Raw genomic sequence first — 20,895 nt, 5'->3', positions numbered from 1 at the left:
CGGTGGTTCTATGATACAGTGAGAATTTGTGTGACAGTTGGTCAAAGAGAGACTGATTAGATCCACTACTTAAGTACATTTTTTTACTTTAAGTTTACATGTGACAAATCACTGCGACAGACATTTTTAATTGACATAACATCACTTTTGTTGGGTAGACAACAGCTTAGAAGTGACCAGCGGCTGCACTTTTTTTCGATTAGATTACTTTACAGTGTGGAAACAGACCCTTCGGACAAACAAGTCCACACCGACCCGCCGAAGCGCGAACCACCCATACCCCTACATTTACCCCTTACCTAACACTACGGACAATTTAGCATGGCCAATTCACCTGACCTGCACATCTTTGGAACTGTGGGAGGAAACCGGAGCACCCGGAGGAAACCCACGCAGACACGGGGAGAATGTGCAAACTCCACACAGTCAGTCGCCTGAGGCGGGAATTGAACCCAGGTCTCTGGCGCTGTGAGGCAGCAGTGCTAACCACTGTGCCACCGTGCCGCCTACAAATGAATGAGTCTATTATGTATAGTTATTAGGGAATAGATATCTTTGACATTAAGCAGTTACAATGAATAAGTGGAAACACTGTTACTTACTGAATATTAGCAAAGTTCACCTTTACTCTTTCATCATCATCCACAATTATATACCAAGTACATCTTGCATTATTTGGATAGTCTCGCGGATAATTGGGGCTGGTGAAAATTCTATTATCATCATCAAGATGGCTTCCACACTGAACATCTGGCAAAAATAATGAAATGTGGAACGAAGTTAGATAAAATAGGCAGCATTTTTGTCCTCCCATATTTCTGTATCCAATCTTCTTGAAACTTTTCCCCCTTAGCTCTGTTCTAGTTTGTTGAGTAATGTACCTCACCCAACCAGCTGATAACTTACTTGAGATTTGACGGTGGGAGCTGTTCCATCCCATTACTGTTATAGTATAGTACAGTAATTTATTGTCACTTGTATTTATGAAAATACAGGGAAAAGTGGTTAAGTTGCCATAATCTGGTGCCATTTTAAATATAGAAATTATAAAAAGAAATAATTGAGACAAAATTAAGATTAAGTTCAATTATTGATAGGGATGATAAAGGTAAATCTGATTTATTCTTTTCTACTATCCACTCTTCAGCAGTTCTAGGAGATTAATTGATAGAGATCAGAAGAGGAAATCCTTATTTGTTTTCACCTATGATTCACTGAGATTTTAGGAGTTTCAATCACCCATAAATTGCCACTCTGCTCCTTTTTCACATTAATGAAGAGCTCTGCATATTTGACACAAGATTCTAATCAAAACTCCTTCAGAAATATAGAGTGAACTATACATCTGACAGACCCCTTGTCGTGCAGCATAGCTGAGGGGGTGTGGTCAAACCATGCCCTCTTTTCACAACAGTCAGTTTATGTGTAATGTGATTCAAATGTCCAGCATCAGAAACCCACAATGACCTGATAAAGGTCTCAAACATTCTGGATGTTTCGGTCAACCTCAATAAGAGAGAAGCTAAAAACATAAGCACAGACTCCAAATCAGTTCCTGATGAATCCAATGGGAAATGAAAATACATTTATTTACTCAGAGCACATCATCAGGAAATGGTGGGGCCATAATAACAAAGTACTGCAGATGCTGGAAATCTGAAATAAGAATAAAAAATGCTGGAAAACATGGTAGGTCAGGCAATGGAGAAGAACTAAGTTCAGGTTGATCACTTGTGATCAGAACTAAAGATAAATAGAAATGTAGGAGGTCAGTAGTAAAGGAGAGGAGGCAGGAAGAACAAAGGTGACCTGGGACTGTTAAGTTCCCTGGCTTCCGTACTATCGAAGGATTCATGACGTAACATCTGAAAAGAGATTAAAGTAAAGAAACAAAGTTTGTATCCAAATGAGGCACCAATTGCGACATTAAAAAAAATTGTGAGAATCATGAAGGAATAAACAAAAGGAATCAGACAAGATGTGAGCCAGCAAAAAGAAAAGAAAACCTGTAGAACTAGATGAAGGAAGGATTTATGATCTAAAGTTGTTGAAACTCCATGTTGAGTGCACAAGGCTGAAAGCAAAGTCAAAAAGTGCTGTTCCTCAAGATTGAGTTAGGTCACACAGCTTATATAATTTCTAAGGAAAAGTAGATGCCTGCGTGAGGGAAAAAAGAATATACATATATAATTAAAGGCTGAGATGAGGTAAATGCAATGGGAAGAACTTCAGGGTGAAGAATAACATCAACAAAAATTGGTTATGGCCTATTTCTAAGCTGCACATTCAATGCAATTCTTTATAACTAGGGGATCATGATATGAAGGATAACGAATGATGACTTCAGCAAATCCTTTGTGGCTTTCCACTTAATGGTAAGGTCCTGGGGAGTATTGCTGAACAAAGAGACCCCGGAGTGTAGGTTCATAGTTCCCTGAAAGTGGAGTCACAGATAGGTAGGATAGTGAAGAAGGCATTTGGTATGCTTTCCTTTATTGGTCAGAGCATTGAGTATAGGAGTTGGAAGGTCATGTTGTGGCTGTACAGGACGTTGGTTAGGCCACTTTTGGAATATTGTGTGCAATCCTGGTCTCCCTCTTATCAGGAGAATGTTGTGAAACTTGAAAGGGTTCAGAAAAGATTTTCAAGGACATTGCCAGGGTTGGGGGAATTTGAGCTATAGGGAGAAGCTGAATAGACTGGGGCTGTTTTCCCTGGATTGCCGGAGGCTGAGGGGTGACCTTATTGAGGTTTATGAAATCATGAGGGGCATGGGTAAGTAGGGTAAGTAGGCAAGGTCTTTTCCTTGGGTTGGGGAAGTCCAGAACTAGAGGTCATAGGTTAAGGGTGACAGGGGGATAATTTAAAAGAGACCTAAGGAGCAACTTTTTCATGCAGAGGGTGGTGTATGTATGGAATGAGCTGCCTGAGGAAGTGGTGGAGGCTGATACAATTATATCACTTAAAAGGCATCTGGATGGGAACATGAATAGAAAGGGTTCAGAGGGATTGGAGCCAAGTGCTGGCAAATGGGACTAGATTAAGTTAGGATATCTGATCAGCATGGACGAGTTGGACTGAAGGGTCTGTTTCCGCGCTGTAAGTCTCTATGACTCTATGACTCTCTGAAAATAATGACACATGATAAATCATTTTCCTATACCCTAAATTAAACAGCACTGATCAGGAGAAGTAAGTAAACTTACTTTGATGTGGAAGTACCTCGTAGTAATCAGCAATAAAGCCAAGCTCCGTATTACGGGAATCAGATTGGAAATAGACAGTCATGGTGTTGAATGATGATGTAAATTTAAGTTTTGATCCGGTACAAATTGTGGCAAGTGTTGGCGAATTTGTTGTCGGCCCATCATAAACTGCAATGTAATCATTTGAGCAATATGGTGAAACTTCCAGCCTGAGGAGAGAATGTATTTTCCACTTCATTTCTTTTAGGAGTAATACATTGCATAAATCATGCACCACATATTAGATATATATACAAAAAGGAAGCAACTGTGGAACATGGCTCAACCCCATCCAGTCATCTAGACCCAATCATACAACAATCGATTACTATCTGTCTTAATATGAATAACATTTATTTGATCATCCGAGGGAGAAACCACAAGAGCGGGGTTTGTTCTTCAAATGGTTTCAGGCAAGATTTGATAGAAACACTCAAAAGCACGAGACACGTTAATGGGATAAATAATGAAAAATTACCTACACAAGAGTAAGTAACCAGAGAAAAATAAAAGTAAGATAATCGACAAAAGGACTTGGGATGGGATGAGGAAAAATTATTTTGCAATAATGAATTAAGAGCTATGATCTGGAATGCATTGCCTGACAGGATGGCGGGAGTAGATTCAATAATAATTTTGGCAGTGTTTCTACATCATTATTTGAAAGAAATAACTTGAAGAACAACCAACCCTTTTTCAATTAACCACCCCTATGCTGTAAGACTCTATAGCAGTAATATGTAGCTCTGCAAGGTATGCAATTTCAATACCAGAATCACAGGCAGTGGGCAAACTTTAATATTAGTCAATGCATAACCTTGATTTGTTTAAAAGCAAAACACTGCAAATGCTGGAAATTGTAAATAACCACAGTAAATGCTGGAAAAATTCAGCAGATCCAGAAGCATCTGTAGAGAGAGAATGAGTCAATATTCTGCTTTAACTCTTCTTCGGAACTTAAAAGCTAATTTGATGCCAGGCTTGCAATTTTCAAACTCTCTGCCCCAAGACCATCTCTTCAACATATATCACTAAACAAGAGTTTTCCATCAGGTAAGTTTACTCCACCAGTGCTATTCGAAAAGGTCATCATATACTCTCAAATCAGTGGTCAATTTATTTTTACCACATGCATCTGAGTTTGTTAGAAGTGCTTTGCAGTTTTGCAGAGTTGTTTAAAGTTGGCGACTTCAAGAATATATGGTGTTCTAGGTGAAAAAAATATTTGCTTTGTTTTCAAGGCTTCATATCAGACCACTTGCTCCCAGTCACAGTCACTGTTGTAAACATTTATTTCGGCCCACAACACCAGCAGGAAATGTAGCAGAGGCAGCACAGAACAGAAAACAGCCCTCAGAGAGAGGAGGAACATGGAGTAAAGGGCAATCTGAAGGAGGACATATCCATCCAACATCATTAGGGTTCTCTTCTCTTACCCCAAGTACACCAGGAACAGTATGTGTGTTAACTCCAAAGCAGCTGCTCATACAGTTTGGCCACTTCTTTCAGACAAACCTGTACTCTCAGAGCAGGGCAAGAACTGTACTAAATGTAAATGTGCAAGTGATCATTCCCTGAATCTCCAGAATGAAACAAATAACACCTGTAACATCTCCCAGTTTGCTGTCCAGTGATGTAATAGAGATGTCTAAAGCTTTTTATTCCAGAAGAGGAGAATTGTCTTCTTACTGACCAGAGAGAGGTAGTTAGATCCTCTGTGTGGCTTTACACAGTGGTGGGCTTCCCGTGGCATTGATTTTGCACATGCCAATTTGAGACATGTCACCTAAATGCTGAGATATACAGCAACTGCAAATATTCCATTTTCCGAATGCTCACGTGGTGCGCAAAGATGCCAGCTATTGTGATAGCAGTCATAATGGAATTATTCTGCAGGAACCTGCCGTATTATATAAGGCAAGATGATTAATGGACATCAGAAGATAAGGTCTTGCTTATCAGGATCTAAAGAACTGTTGCTGAGAAGAGAATATCCTAGCCAGTTCTGTTTCTGGTTTTTTGATGATCTATGTTCTATGTTGTGCTTGTTACCAACGTTGTGTGAAAATGTTTTAGTAGCAATAATACAAACTTGAGTAAAGTGCAATAAACCTGTTTACTGTTCAAGACTAAGCCTATCTTCTGTGTAAGGTGACATGGGAGTATTCTTCTCAACATGTTATCAGTAACCTAGACTAACATTAGCAACAAGTATTGGTGGAAATTTTTCGTCCCAAAAGGATATTAGTGAACCGGATGTGTCTTCATAACAATTAGCAATGATTATATGGTTGCCATTGAACTAGCATTTTAAAAACAGATTTTTTTTCAAGTTATTTTGTATATATCTTTTATTGAAAAAAGGAAAACATTTTTGAGTATTACAACAAATACAATACAAAACCATTCAAAACAATACAAAAAAACCCACTAATTATATAAATAAATAACAACTACCAGCTAACTAATGAATAAATCGTGTCAGTAATAATAACAATACAGCTCAGTAAAACAAATTTATTGCTTTCGACCATTGAGAGCAAAAATTTATACATGTTCATGTGTTCATAATTCCTCCTCTCTGAATACCAGATTCATTAAACAGAATCATCATGGTTACATAAAGGCCCTTATTAGGATGGCAGACAAATCTGTACCGAAGTAGTCTAAAAAGGGCTGTCACGCCTTATAGAAATTCTCAGTTTTATGGTGCACCATTCTTGTAAGACGGTCCAATGGATGTGTTCCATGACTAGCTTACACCAGCCTGTCAGACCCGGAGGGGGGGGGGGGGCAGAGGTTTCAATACACCCATCCTAACAGAATGTTCATTTTTGCACAAAAAGTGCAAAAGTGCTCGGCGAACAGAACCACAGCAACGAGCACCCAAGCTACAAATTTCTCACAAACTTTAAATTTAAAATCCCGTATTCTTTTCCATTTATAAAAGCTTTAAGGATTAAAAATCTCCTGTGTGTGTCTTTCATACAGACTAACAACTTAAATGGGAGATTCTTCCTAACAAGTATGGCCAATACCCCACTCCTAGTATTGAAAGATGAGAAATAAACCCAGTCATACCCATTAAGTTTCAGTTTCAAATGTTCTGCACCATCTAGGTGTTTCTCTTGTAATAAGGCAATATCCACCCTCTTCCTTTTGGGGGGGGGAGGGCAGAGGTTTCAATACACCCATCCTAACAGAATGTTCATTTTTGCACAAAAAGTGAGGATACTGAAAAGCTTTTTTTTGTACGCGTCTAATGGAAGTAAATTAGCTAGGCCAAGAAGAAGAGATACTGGATCTGTCTTCACCTCTGTTCCCAAGACCCTCTCTATTTTGCCTACCACAGTGCTCCAGTATGCCCAAAGCCTGTGGCAGGACCATAGACAATGAGTGAGTGTACTCGTACTCATTTTGCATTTCGGACTCATTGGAGATACTCCCACTTTAAATTTTGAGAGATGGTCTGAAGCCAAATGGAGCCTATGAAGAATCTTCGCTTGCAAGGTGTGGGTCCTATTGCAAATCGAGATCCTTCTTGCATTTTTCCAGATATCCTCCCATACTTCAGAAGAGATCTCAACATCCATCTCCCTCTCCCATACCTTACAGAGCCGCTCGGACACGCTCAAGGGGCCGTCTCCCATTGGTGATAGACATTACTGACAGAAAGCGTATTCTCAGCACTCTGCACCCTATTCTTCATGTCAGATCTATAAAAGTCAGTTAGAAGTGTGGTCTCTTTTTGTATGAAATTTCTAATTTGATAAAAACAGAGAGGTCCCTACCGGGACAACTCATATTTCCAAGCTAACTAGTCAAAAGACATCAGTATGTCCCCCTCGAATAAGTCACCCAGGCAAGACACACCCCTAACTGCCCGTAGTTTAAATCCCAAGTCCATCATCCCTGGCTGAAAACCCAGCATACCACCTATGGGCAATGTTGCCCTCACTCTGATGCATTGCACTCCATGCTTTAACAGTATTACTAACTATTGGGCTCTGGCAATATTCCTTAACGGTCCTCATTTTCTCCAAGAACAGTAGACTCGTAAGGGGGCATCTTGCCTGGGAAGCTTCAATATCTTACCATAATGAGTGAGTGTTCCCCCCACCTCCGGGCCCAGTCATTCACGTGAGATAGCAACGAGCTTAATTGATGGTCTTTAATGTCTGGGAGGTCCACTCCTCCCAGTCTGAGGAGTAGTTTTAAATTAGTTAGTTTAATAGGGGGTCACTTGCCAGATGAAAGAACTGAACCAGCTGTTCAGTCTCCTAAATGTAAAGATCAAAGGAAGAATTTGCATAGAGTACAGCAGGCAGTGGAGAATGTTCATTATAATGAAGGCTATCCGACCTAACCAAGGTATCGGAAGTGCCTCCCATCTTTGAGGATCTTGCTTGATTTTGTCGAATAAATAGGCAAAATTGGTTTTAAATAGCCGATCAAAGACAGAGGTAATGAATATACGTAAGTAGAGAAAACCTTCCTGTGACCACTTAAAGGGAAACAGAGATTCGCCCTCAAGGCCAGTCATTTTCAGGAGACTACCCATGGGCATAGCTTCCAATTTCGCAAAATTAATCCTGGAAACCCAAAAAGCCGCCAAACGAATTAATGCATTGTCTCAGATGAGGTACCAAAACTGTTGGGTTTGATAAAAAGACAAGAATATCATCCACATACAATGCAATCTTATGAGACTTCGTCCTGACTTCTGGAGTAGATATATTGGAATCCCTATATATTGCCTCTGCCAATGGTTCAATCACCAATGTAAAAAGCAACAATGATAAGGGACAGCCCTATTGACTGCCCCATTGGTGAAAACTGCAGCAAGACGGTCACTATAAAGAACCTTTACTGATCTGATAAAGATCTCACCCAAGCCAAACAGCTTTAACGTATAAAAAAAGATATGGCCCGTTAAATGCCTTCTCCGCATCTAGAGAAATCACTAATCCCTGTACCAATCATTGTTGACATACTTGGATCATGTTAAGTAACCCCCTGACATTATTAGATAATCTGAGACCTTTTTTAAAACCCGGTTGACCCTCCTTAATGATGAAGGGCAGCACAGTTTCTAGTCTCAGTGCAAGAGTCTTAGAAAGAATTTTAAAATTTGACATTCAGAAGTGAGATGGGTCTACAGGAAGTACAGTCCTCCATGGCCTTCCCTTTTTTAAGGATAAGAAAAATGTTTGCCTCCCTTAAAGATGGCCAGAGGAGGCCATGACTATGTGATTCGTTAAACATACTAAGCATCGGTCCTGGCAGTACATTTAAATTCCTTCTCAAATTTACTGGGAAGTCTGTCAGGACCAGACGCCTTTCCATTCTGGAGCTGCCTCACAGCCTCCTGCACCATTTGCCCTTACAGTGGGGCACACTCAGGAGGTCCACATTCTTAAAAAAAAGACTCCATCCTAGCCCGCCCATCCTCAGAACTTTCAGACTGGTACAGTTCAGAGTAAAATTTCTGAAATGTCGTGTTAATCCTTTTAGCCTCATGGGTTAAGTTTCCAGTATCTTCCTTGACCGAGGTAGTGGCTTGGGAAGCACTCTTCTTCCTGGCAAGAAACGCTCAGTATTTGTTGGTTTATCTCCATGCTTAAACAACCCTTGTTTTGCAAATGTAATCTCCTTCTTAGCTGTCTGTGTGAGCATGGAATTCAGTGTGGACCAAAGCCTTGCAATCTTCTGTAGTTTAGCCAGCGAGGGCCTATTGAAGTGTGTCTTTTCGGTTGCCTTCAGCCCTTGTTTCGAGCAAGCATTGCTGCTCACCCTCCTGCCATTTCTTACTGGCAGAGTAGGAAGTAACTAACCCCCTAGCATAGGCTTTAGCAGTTTCCCAGCAAATGGATGGATTACTAGCTGAGTCTGAATTAACGTCTAAAAAAAAGTCCTGAATTCAGTGGAAAAGGATTCAGTAAACGTGCTATCCTTAAGGATGAAGGGATTCAGTTGCCAGTGCCTCAAACCTACCAGAGTATCCTTACTCCTGACCATTAGATACACTGGGGCATGATCAGAAATATAGATATTGCCAATTGTACATGACACCACTGAGCCCAAATTCGCTGCAGGAGTCCAAAAGAAATCAATCCTGGTATGGCATTTGTGCAGATTGGAGAAAAACGTAAAATCCCTACCAATAGGGTGTAGGTGCCTCCAAACATCTACCCATTCTAGTTCAACACACAAATCACTTAATTGCTTAGATCGTAAAGAAGATTTCGAGGGACCTTTTGGCAATCTGTCTACCGTAGGATCTATTAGACAATTAAATCACTCCTGCTGTGATGATTATGCTGAAATGCGAGGCTAACCACTTGAGAGGGAACTCGGGAGGGTGGGCCAGGGGACAGTAGACATTTAAAATCACACGCAGACGACAAGCAACATGAATTTGACTGGGACAACACTACCATTATAGGGCAAGCGAAACAAAGAACAGCCAGAGAATTCCTAGAAGCATGGCACTCATCCACAAACTCCATCAACAAACACATCGACCTGGACCCAATATAGCGGCCACTACAGCGGACAGCTGAAACTGACAACTGGAAGCAGCAGGGACAGGCCACTATAAATGCCGGAGGAAACACCACAGAAGCGCTTCACAGGAGGCTCCCAAGCACTGAGGATGTCACCTGGACAGGGGATGAAACATTTGCAACAAAAACTTCCAGCTCGGCGAACAGAACCACAGCAACGAGCACCCAAGCTACAAATTTCTCACAAACTTTAAATTTAAAATCCCGTATTCTTTTCCATTTATAAAAGCTTTAAGGATTAAAAATCTCCTGTGTGTGTCTTTCATACAGACTAACAACTTAAATGGGAGATTCTTCCTAACAAGTATGGCCAATACCCCACTCCTAGTATTGAAAGATGAGAAATAAACCCAGTCATACCCATTAAGTTTCAGTTTCAAATGTTCTGCACCATCTAGGTGTTTCTCTTGTAATAAGGCAATATCCACCCTCTTCCTTTTGAGACTGGAGAGTACCTTCTTCCTCTTGACCGGCGAATGACTCCCCTTAATGTTCCAGGTGCACTACTTGGACACATCCTTAGCCGTAACATTCTATTGCACTATTTAGACTTCAGAGAGGAAGAACTTGAATTACAAATCACTGAGCATTAAAAAAAATCCACATAACACAAAAACTACAGAAATTAAAACAGCTACAATCAAGAAACTTACAAAACTTGCAAAAATGGAAAAGCAAAAAAGCACCAAAGGCACTGATTAGAGAAATTCACCCCATTCAAAGGGGGCACCTACATGCCCCAAAACACTACTAACCATTCCAACCATCCTCTTAATTTCTCCTAGCTAGGGTCACGCCATAACACAGGCAATCAAGGTTAAAGTAGCAAAAGAAGAAAGCAAAAGGCAGGATTAATAATATACACCAGTAAATTAAAAGTAAATATGTCACCCACCTCCTGGTATAATTTAACTTAGAAATTAGAGTTGAATACTCTATCAAATCTGAGCTTCATTTAATGCAACTTCTTACCAACAAAAGAAGACTCCACCAAATCCTCCCTAAAGAAGGTCAAACACAAGCAACTTTGTTATCTGTATCTATTCAATCATCCAGCTTAAGTTAACATATCCACAAAGTTCCTAGCTTTCTCTGACAAGTCAAATAAATATACAGATCCATTATAGTTAATCCAAAGCACCGCTGGATATATTAGAGAGTACTGAATCCCAGGTTCTCTCAATCTCTTCTTGATTCCATCATAGGGTTTCCTTTTCCGGATCACTGCCACTGAAAAGTCTTGGAAAAATATGACCCTGGAGCCCTCGCACACCAATGCCCTTGGTTCCTTCACTTGGGCTCTGGAAGCTTCCATGACTCTATGTTTGTCTTTATAATGATGGAACCATACCAGAACAGTGCAAGGGCGCTGTCCATACCCTGCCTCATGCCATGACCTGGTGAGCTCTCTCAATCTTTATCCTTCCCCTTTCAGCCTCCGAGCCAAGGAATTCCAGCAACCACTTCTCAAAGAATTCAACTGGCCACTCACTTTCTATCCCCTCGGCAGACAAACCACACAAAGATTCTTCCTTCTTCCCCTGTTCTCAAGATCATCCAGCAGATCCAGCAAACCTTGGACCTGTGTTTCCAGGGCTTCAATCTGACTCTTGGATGAATCAGCCTCAGCTTCCTCCCCTGTGACTCTGCATTCAAGCTTGTCAGTCCTTTCCCCAGGTCTTCCAGCTGCTGTTCGTACTTTTGCAGAGGCCAGGGCAAGCTTCTCTTTGATTTCTTCTTCAATCTGCTTTTCCAGGACCTCAAGAGATTTGTTGAGCTTCTCAAACAAAGCCTGGTTGAGTAACCAGGCAAACCTTTTGCCATGCATTCATCAGGACATTTCCCAATAATACAAACTCAAGGAGGAAGTAAACATTTATGCTGCATGTCAGGAATGAGATGACTAGTTGCCAAGTTGACTTTGGTTGGTAGATGTGTGGCCATGGGGTTACCATTGACCAGAAACTGAACTGGACCAGCCACAAAAATGGCGTGGCTACAACAGCAAGTCAGCAGCAGGAAAATGTATGGGAAGTAATTCACCTTCTGGTACCTCAAAGCCTGTCCACCATCCCCAAGGCATCAGTCAGAAGTGTGATGAAATACTCCCTACATTGCTTGACGAGTACAGCTCCAACAACAGTCAGAAAGCTTGACACTAGTCAAAACAAAAACACCCACTTGATTGACACTTATTCACCACATTTCACATCCACTCCTTTCCCCACTCACATACAGCATTTCAATAGGGTAGCTTACCTTTACTCTCTCAAGGGAAATTAGGAGTGGGCAATAAATGCAGACCTGGTCAGTGCTGCCCACATTGTGCAAATTATTAAAATAAATTGAGATATATACAAATGGGCTCAAGGTGTACTATTATTCTGGTTTCAGAAGTGAGAAGTTTCATCTTAAGTGTTAAAAAAAGGCTGGAATGGTAATTTAACAGTGATTACTATTTCTGGGAGGATTCAGCCTACAATTTATTCTGTGGGTTGATAGCTATGTAAAAGTACAACTGGAGCACTAAAATGCCCCTAAAATACACCTGTAATCTTATTAGGTGATCAATACCTCTGATATTATCAACTGTTATATACAGAAGTTGAAACACAGTTACTTACTGAATCATAATGAAATACAATCTTACTCTTTTGTTATCATCCACAGTTATAAACCAGGTACATTTCGCATCATTTGGATAGGGCCGTGGATAATTGGGGCTGGCAAAAGATCTGCTATCATCATCAAATCTCCCTCCGCATCGTGCATCTAGTAACAATGAAGAAATTAGGAAATAAGGAGCATCGAATAGGTAATTGTCCTCTATTTCTATCGACCCTTTACCTCTGGTATTATTTGATGGGTAATTTACCTCACTAACAAGCTGATACCTTACTTGAAATTTGACAGTGGAGGATGCTACACCCATTAGTGTTGGGGACTTGCAGCGAAATCTGAAGCTCAGAGGAGGTTCAGTTTATTTTCATACAAAGCCCAGAATTGCTGAAACATTTATTAGTTCAGATGAAGTCAAATCGTATTTACAATTGAGCAGGAAGGGGTTCACTTAGATATTAGGTTACGGAAGAACCCCAAAGCTTCAAGCTTGCATTTTAATAGACATCACATCAAGGCCAGAATTTATTGTCCATTCCTAAGTGTCCTTAAAGTAAATTGCTTGCCCACTTTCAGAAAGCTGTGAAGAAACAGCCACATTGATGTGGATGTGGAATCTCATGCAGGACAGGAGGTAAGGATGCCAAACATCCTTTCTGAAAGGAGTGAACCAGGTAAATTTTTACAACCAACAGTGATAGTTTAGCAGTCACCAATTCTGAGACTAGTCTTCAATTGCAGATTTAATTAATTGAACTTAAATTCCACCACCTGCCATTGAGATTTGAATTCATGTCCTTAGAATATTAACTTTAACCTCTGGATAACTAGGCAAACATGAGGACTGTAGATGCTGGAGATTAGAGTTGAGAGTGTAGTGCTGGAAAAGCACACAGGTCAGGCAGCATCTGAGGAGCAGGAAAATCAGGACCTTCCTGATGAAGGGCTTTGCCTAGTGACAGCACCATTACACATCCATCTAGCCCTGTACCATTTGATTCCCTTACCAATCAGGAATCTGTCTAACTCAGCCTTAAAAATCTCTTGTGGAATTCATCAGCAACCCAGAAAGTTGTCTCCCATGAGTGTGTTTATTTGAAAAGAGTACAATGCTTGGTCATGTTCTTCCAGTTTACATGGAACAGAGTTCTGTGTATGAACATAGGTGTTTTCTAGTAAGTGTAAGTAAGCCACATTATAAAACTGAACTGATGAATCTTAAATAGGTTGGTAATAAAATTCTGAGCGATAAAGTCAGTATATCCAATCATGGACTCACATCTACTTTTGGACACTGTGGCCTATGCTTTCTTAAGGGTGTGGGATGGTTCAGTTTATGAGCACAATACTGACACTCCTGATCTGTCTGGAATAATTGTACAAGTAGGCATGGCTTATCTGCAATTTTCATGGAGTTGGATCAAAACTCATGGTCCATGGCATTTCTGAAGACCACGAATCATGGAATATTTTTGATGGGTAAATTCAAAAGGCTCTGCTCATGCCTCTTCCCAACTCAGTTAATGCCGCATCCACCCAGTAAGTCCCATACCCTCCATTCCAAGCCTTGTCCCACTACCTACCCACTATGGTCCCTCAAGCTTCTCATGCCAACTCATGACCCACTTCAGCAACTATAGCTCGTCCTGCTCCCCATGACATGCTCTGTTTCCTCACACATGCTATGACCCTCATGACAGTTCATGGTACTTCCATGTTCATCTTCAGCTGTTCACAACAGGCAAAGTACCGTCTGTACTCAAACAACCCATATTGGGAGGTGTGAACCACACATCTGGAAACACACCAGCACTGAAAAGCACATATAGTTTTTCTTTTGTGTGGTAGGAGGAACATATATTTGACTTGACAGCAGAATCCTGTCAGTGGAGAATATCACTCATGTTGCAACTGCAAGATGGCAGCATGAAACATCTGGCTTCATCTGTTGATCAAGACTCCTGATACTTTTTTTTTACACGCATCAAACATACTCAGAAGAAGGACTGCAAAGGGTTAGATACAAAATAAAGCTTGGTCCACACTATCCCATGAATGACTCCACGGACAGGGATAGCACAGCGTTGGATACTGAGTAAAAGTTCCTCTTCACATTTAAACAGAAATTAAAGCTCTCTGTACACTGACCCCATCAAACACTCTCAGCTCAGTTACAGCACAGGGTTAGAACTGAGTAAGCCCCTGCTACTCTTTTACACTGAAAGTACACCTTATTCTACTATTTTAAACTGAAAGTAACACACTCTCTACTCTTTCAAACAAAACTTTAAGCTTGTTCTACACGATCCCTATCAAATACTTCCAGGACAGGTATAACGTGGTAAAATATAGATTAAAGCTCCCTCCACTCTGTACCTATCAACCATTCCCAGGCCCAGTACAGAGTTGATTTGCATTTTTCTTACTTTTAACATAAGCCTGGGTTATAATTGCTCCCTGGCACATTCACCAATGACAACTCTTCAACCAATCAAAGTACACTTGATAACCAATTGGCACTTGTTGTTTTCATTTTTTCTTATTCAGAACAAATTGTTGTTCCTTTTGAAATTTGGTGTTCTTGTGCCTGTCCTGATGAGTCCAAGATGAAAGTTTAAACAACATTTTTTTTCTGGAATACCCAAGCTTTATACTCTCTAACAATTATTCAAACATCATATAAAGTTTGGATAATTAAAAAAATACTGAATGGACTGGAAAAGCAAAAGCAAAAGTGCAAATGCAAATAAAATTAGTAAAAAGAGCATCTCATATCAACAAAATAGACAGATATAATGGAGTTATACTAATCTTGTATAGGACAATGGTGAGGACAGTTTTAAAGTAAAGTGCATGGGTCTGTTTGTCCTCCGATAAAAGTTAACACTAGAGAAAATGCAAAACTGATTAACAATAATGATGTTAAAACAGAGTTATCTCAGCTTTTGGGAAATATTGAAAAGATTAGGGAATTTTTTCTTCCAGAAATGAAATCCAGAATAACCTGACATGGGTCCTGAAAATTGTCAATGGTTTTGGAAGCATAAGTTTGAGATGATTCAAAAATCCAGGCTTAAAGTACAAACCAGCCCCTAATAAATCCAATTGGGAAATAAGGAGAACTTTCTTCACTCAGAAAGTAGAACACATTTCCACAAGAAATCATTAAGTCACAGAGTTTGGATACTTTCCAAAGAAAAGCAGATGACTCCATAGGAGAAAGGGGAATGGAAATATATACAGCGAAAGTGGGAATCCTGTGTGGAGTATAAACATCTCTACAGATTAGTTATGGGCTGTTCCTGTGCTACATGTTTTTTGCAATTGTGTATAAATAGCATAATAACATGAAGTTTTAAGAATGGAGACCTTGGCCTCTGAAGAAAACCATACATATATTAAGACATTTTCCTACTGTTCTAATTTAAACCACACTGATTAAGAGAGGCAATTTAACACTTACATTGTATTGAAGACACCTCGTAATAATCTACAGTAAAGCCAGGACCAGTATTACTGGAATCAGATTGAAAATAAACAGTCATGGTGTTGGATGATGATGTAAACATCTTGTCTGATCCAGTACATATTGTGGCAAGTGCAGGAGAATTTGTTGAAGGCCCATCATATATTGTAATATAATCATTTGAACAATGAGGGGAAACTTCCAGCCTGCAGAGACAGAATATATTTTACATCTCTTTTCTTTTCGTTCATTAAAAATCAACTTTATGAATCATGCACCTTATATTGGATATCCATTCAAAAAAGAGGAGTTTAGAACTATATACACCCATCCAGGTACAATCTTTCAACAAATCAGATCGAATTTCTCTTCATATAATGGCTACACGAGTTATTTGATTATTTGTGGTAGAAAGGAGAGAAGCTGATTTGATTTCTTCAAAGCAGAGTGGTTTTAGGCAGGACTTAAAATGAATGCTTAGCATTATGAGGGGTTTTGATGGTTTAACTAATGCAAGTGTACACTGAAGGGTCAATAACCAGCTGAAATACAGTTTAAAATAATTGGCAGAATTACTTGGGAAGAGCCAAAGAAAAATTATTTCTTAAGACAAATCGTAATGATCTGAAAAGTGCTGCTTGAAAGAATAGTGGGAGTAGATTCAATAATAATGTACATACAATTCAAGACAAACAGCATTATAGAGCCCAGAAGCATTAATGTTGAGATAAAGAGCAGAAAATCGCAAGAGAAAAGTCATGGTGATCCCCAGAGAAAAAGCCTCCATGAAACTCCCCGAAAAAGACATGGGCAAAACATGGGGAAATTTAACTTTTTGAGTTTGCTTCTCACCCATCCGAATAATTAGATGATGTCTGTATGTTTTTAAGTACTTCAGGAGATGGCAATCCACACATGTTTAAGTATCCTTTCTTTATTGGGCTACACCTAGACAGCCTAACTTTGATCTGTTCACTCTGCAAGTCAGCTGGTAAAGTTATACAAATATTAAGCCATTCTTAGGAGTCTGTTCAGGACACTTGATTCTTTTTAAAACTAACTCTGTGCCATCAGCCCACTCTGTAACCTGTTTTGTTTTAAATACATAAAACAGGGTTTATAATTTATAAAAACCAAAAGAACTGTGGATTCTGTAAATCATAAACAAAAACAAAAGTTGCTGGAAAAACTCAGTGAGTTTGGCAGCATCTATGGAGAGAAATCAGAGTTAACGTATTAGGTCCAGTGACTCTTTCTCAGGAGTGATGGTAGCTAGAAAAATGTTAGTTTATATACACAGAAGATAGAGCGGGGGAAAGGGGTAAGGAATAAAGGTTGGGCTCTGTCGCTACCCATCATTTACTCCTTACCCCTCTCCCCGCCCTATCTTCTGCATATAAACTGACATTTTCCTACCCACCATCAGTCCTGAGGAAGGCTCACCAGACCCAAAACATTAACTCTGATTTTTTTTCACAGATGCTGCCAAACCTGTTGAGCTTTTCTAACAACTTCTGTTTTTGTTTATCATTTATAAGATTCCCACGATGATATTTTTCACTGACATAATATTGCTTCAGTGGGATGGATATCATTTTAGAACAATTCATCTGGAGTATTGATTCTTCTTAAATAAATCCATTGGGAACAGTTATTTGGCTATCGATATCTCTGGCATTATGCAAATTACAATTAATAAGTGGAAATGGTTACTTACTGAATTATGGCAAAATTCAACCTTACTCTATTGTCATCATCCACAGATATATACCAGGTACATTTTGCATTATTTGGATAGTGCGATGGATAATTTGGACTGGCAAAATATCCATTATCATCATCAAGTTTCCCTCCACATTGTGTAACTAGTAACAATAAGGAAATGAGGAAATTAGCAGTATTAAATACTTGTCCTCCAATGTTTCTGTCTCCACTCTTCCTAATGACTTGTCCCTTTAGCTCTGGTATAACTTCATGAGTAAAGGTAAAGTTGCCATTGTCTGACTGGACCATAGAGTTGCTCTCTCCTTAGAGAGAGAGACACACACACACAACTGGTGATGGTTTAATCTGGACATCACCATGCCTCACATAAGACAAGACGTTGAGAAGGAAAGTATTTCATGGGAATCTCAGTCAGTGTAGGAATTGAACCCATGCTTTTGGTATCAGTCTGCATCACAAAGCAGCCATCCAGCTAATTGATCCCTTTTGCTGAGTAATGCACCTCATCTAACTAGCTGCTATAGCCATAGAGTGATAGAGTCCTACAACATTGAGACAGGCCCTTTGGCCCTAACTGGTCCACGCCGACCAAAATGTCCATTCACACTAACTCTATTTCCCTGCATTTGATCCATATCTTTCTAATCTTTTCCTGTCCATGTATTTGTCTAAATGCCTTTTAAATATTGTTAATGTACCCACCTCAACCACTTCTGCTGGCAGCTCATTCCATTTGTGTATCAGTCTTGGTGTAAAAAAAGTTTCCCCTCAGGTTCCCTTTTATTCTTTCCCCTGTAACCTTAAACTGATGCCTTCTAGTCTTCGATTCCGCAACCCTGGGAAAAAGGCTGAGTGTATTCATCGTCTCCATGCTTCTCATGATCTAATACACCTCTATAAGGTACCCCCTCAGTTTCCTACACTCTCGAGAAAAAAGTCCTAGCTTGTCCAACCTCTCCCTATAACTCAGACCCTTGAGTCCAGGCAACATCCTTTTAAACTTCTTCTGCACTCTTTCCAGTTTAATAACATCCTTCCTATAACAAGGTGACCAAAACTAAACACAATACTCCAAGTGCGGCCTCACCAACTCAATGCCCTGACTGATGAAGGCCAGTGTGCCGAAAGCCACCTTCACTGCCCTGTCTACCTGTGACTCCACTTTCAGGGAACCATGAACCTGAACTCCAAGATCCCTCTGTTCCACTACACTCCTCAAAGCCCTACCATTCACCATGAAACTCCGACCTTGATTTGACTTTCCAAAATGCACTCACACTTATCTATATTAAATTTGCCATTTCTTGGCCCACTTCCCCAGCTGATCAAGGTCCTGGTGCAATTTCTGATTATCTTACTCACTGTCCACAATAACATCTACTTTAGTGTCATCAGCAAACTTACTAATCATGCCTTATACATCCTCATCCAAATCATTGACATAGATAACAAACAGTAATTGGTCCAGCATTGACCCCTGAGGCACTCCACGTCATAGGCCTCCAGTCTGACAAGCATCCTTTCACCATTACCCTCTGCTTCCTACCATCAAGCCGATTTTGTATCTAATTTTCCAGCTTGCCCTGGATTCCAAGTGAAGGAATTCCAAGTGATTCTCCTGCTCCCCAGATGCTGCCTGACCTGCTGTGCTTTTCCAGCACCACACTCTCGACTCTGATCTCCAGCATCTGCAGTCCTCACTTTCACCTGGATTCCATGCAATCTAACCTTCCAGAGCAGCCTACCCTGTAGAACCTGATCAAAGGCCTTACTGAAATCCATACAGACAGTGTCTACTGCCCTGTCCTCATCAACTTTCCTGGTCACTTCATCAAGGAATTCTAAAAATTTCGTGAGGCATGATCTCCCACTCACAAAGCCATGTTGACTACCCCTGCCTTTCCAAATCCATGTATCATCTTATCCCTCAAGAATCTTCTCAAGTAACTTACCTACCACTGATGTTAAGCTTACTGGTCTACAGCTCCCAGGCTTTTATGGCACAACATTCGCTACCCTCCAGTTTTCCAGGACCTCACCTGTGACTAACAATGATGCAAAAATATCAGCCAGGGGCCTCGCAATCTCTTCTCTAGCCTCTTGCAGTGTTCTTCGATATTTCTGGTCAAGACCAGAAGAGTTATCTACTTTCATGCATTCTAAAACATCCAACAGCTCCTCTACTGTGATGCTGACCAGTCCCAAGATATCACCACTAACTTCCCCAGGTTCGCAAGTCATCTTGTCTTTCTCCATGGTAAACATGGAGAAATATTCATTGAGATCCTTGTCCATTTCATGCAGTTCTACACATATATGTCCACTTTGGTTCTTGATGGGCCCTGTTCTCTCTCCTTCTGGATTAGTGGTGCTGGAAGAGCACAGCAGTTCAGGCAGCATCCAAGGAGCTTCAAAATCGACGTTTCGGGCAAAAGCCCTTCATCAGGAATAAAGGCAGTGAGCCTGGAGCGTGGAGAGATAAGCTAGAGGAGAGTGGGTGTGGGGAGAAAGTAGCATACAAGGCAGAAGATGAGGCGTTCTTCCTCCAGGCGTTTGGTGGTGAGGGAGCGGCGGTGAAGGAGGCCCAGGACCTCCATGCCCTCGGCAGAGTGGGAGGGGGAGTTGAAATGTTGGGCCACAGGGCGGTGTGGTTGATTGGTGCGGGTGTCCCAGAGATGTTCCCTTACCCTGTTCTCTCTCCAGTTATTCTTTTTCCTTTAATATACTTAAAGTACCTCTTTGGATGCACCCTAAGCTTCTCAGCCAAGGCTGTCCTGTATTCCCTGTATACCTCCAAGGATTCCCTTGATCCCAGCTGCCTGTACCTGAGCCACGTCTCCTTTTTTTCTTGTTAAAGCTTCAATATCTCTTACTTGAGATTTGACAATGAGGGCTGATCCCTTCCATTACTATACAGAATGATGCACAGAAGTACTTAGAAAGGAAACTCAAACTATAAGGCTGTAAGAGAAAAAGAAATACACCCTGAAAATCTCCAATAAGGCATATAGAAAGGGATCAAATGCACGTGTAGTAAAGGCACATACATAGACTAGTTTTTCATCTATTTCTATACTGTGATTCTATACAATAAAAGCATCTTGATGTGAAGCAAAATGACCTTAAAGATTCTTAGTGACTCTTTGAAAGTAAGCATACATGTTAAATCATTTTTCTACCATTCAAACTGAAAAAGCACTGATCAAAAGAGGTATTTTAACACTTACTTTGCTTCGGAGATATCTCATAGTAATGTGCAATAAAGCCAGGACCA

General features: G+C 40.4%; 1 protein-coding gene across 1 annotated transcript in view; it reads right to left on the bottom strand.

Moving 5' to 3' along the window:
- Nucleotides 1-17,658, bottom strand: part of LOC122561394 (deleted in malignant brain tumors 1 protein-like) — a 61,092-nt gene extending 43,434 nt beyond the window's left edge. Inside the window, exons 1-5 of the mRNA XM_043713158.1 lie at nucleotides 17,614-17,658; nucleotides 15,894-16,102; nucleotides 12,436-12,583; nucleotides 3,207-3,415; nucleotides 603-750 (exon numbers count right to left, since the gene is read on the bottom strand). Coding sequence (XP_043569093.1) covers nucleotides 603-750; nucleotides 3,207-3,415; nucleotides 12,436-12,583; nucleotides 15,894-15,999 — 611 coding nt within the window. The 5' untranslated portion in view covers nucleotides 16,000-16,102; nucleotides 17,614-17,658. The remainder of the gene's footprint in view (nucleotides 1-602; nucleotides 751-3,206; nucleotides 3,416-12,435; nucleotides 12,584-15,893; nucleotides 16,103-17,613) is intronic.
- Between the last annotated feature and the right edge of the window lie 3,237 nt (nucleotides 17,659-20,895).

Source organism: Chiloscyllium plagiosum, chromosome 22 (genome assembly GCF_004010195.1).
Source record: "Chiloscyllium plagiosum isolate BGI_BamShark_2017 chromosome 22, ASM401019v2, whole genome shotgun sequence".
Taxonomy (NCBI): domain Eukaryota; kingdom Metazoa; phylum Chordata; class Chondrichthyes; order Orectolobiformes; family Hemiscylliidae; genus Chiloscyllium; species Chiloscyllium plagiosum.
This window is presented reverse-complemented; position numbering and strand designations above follow the sequence as displayed.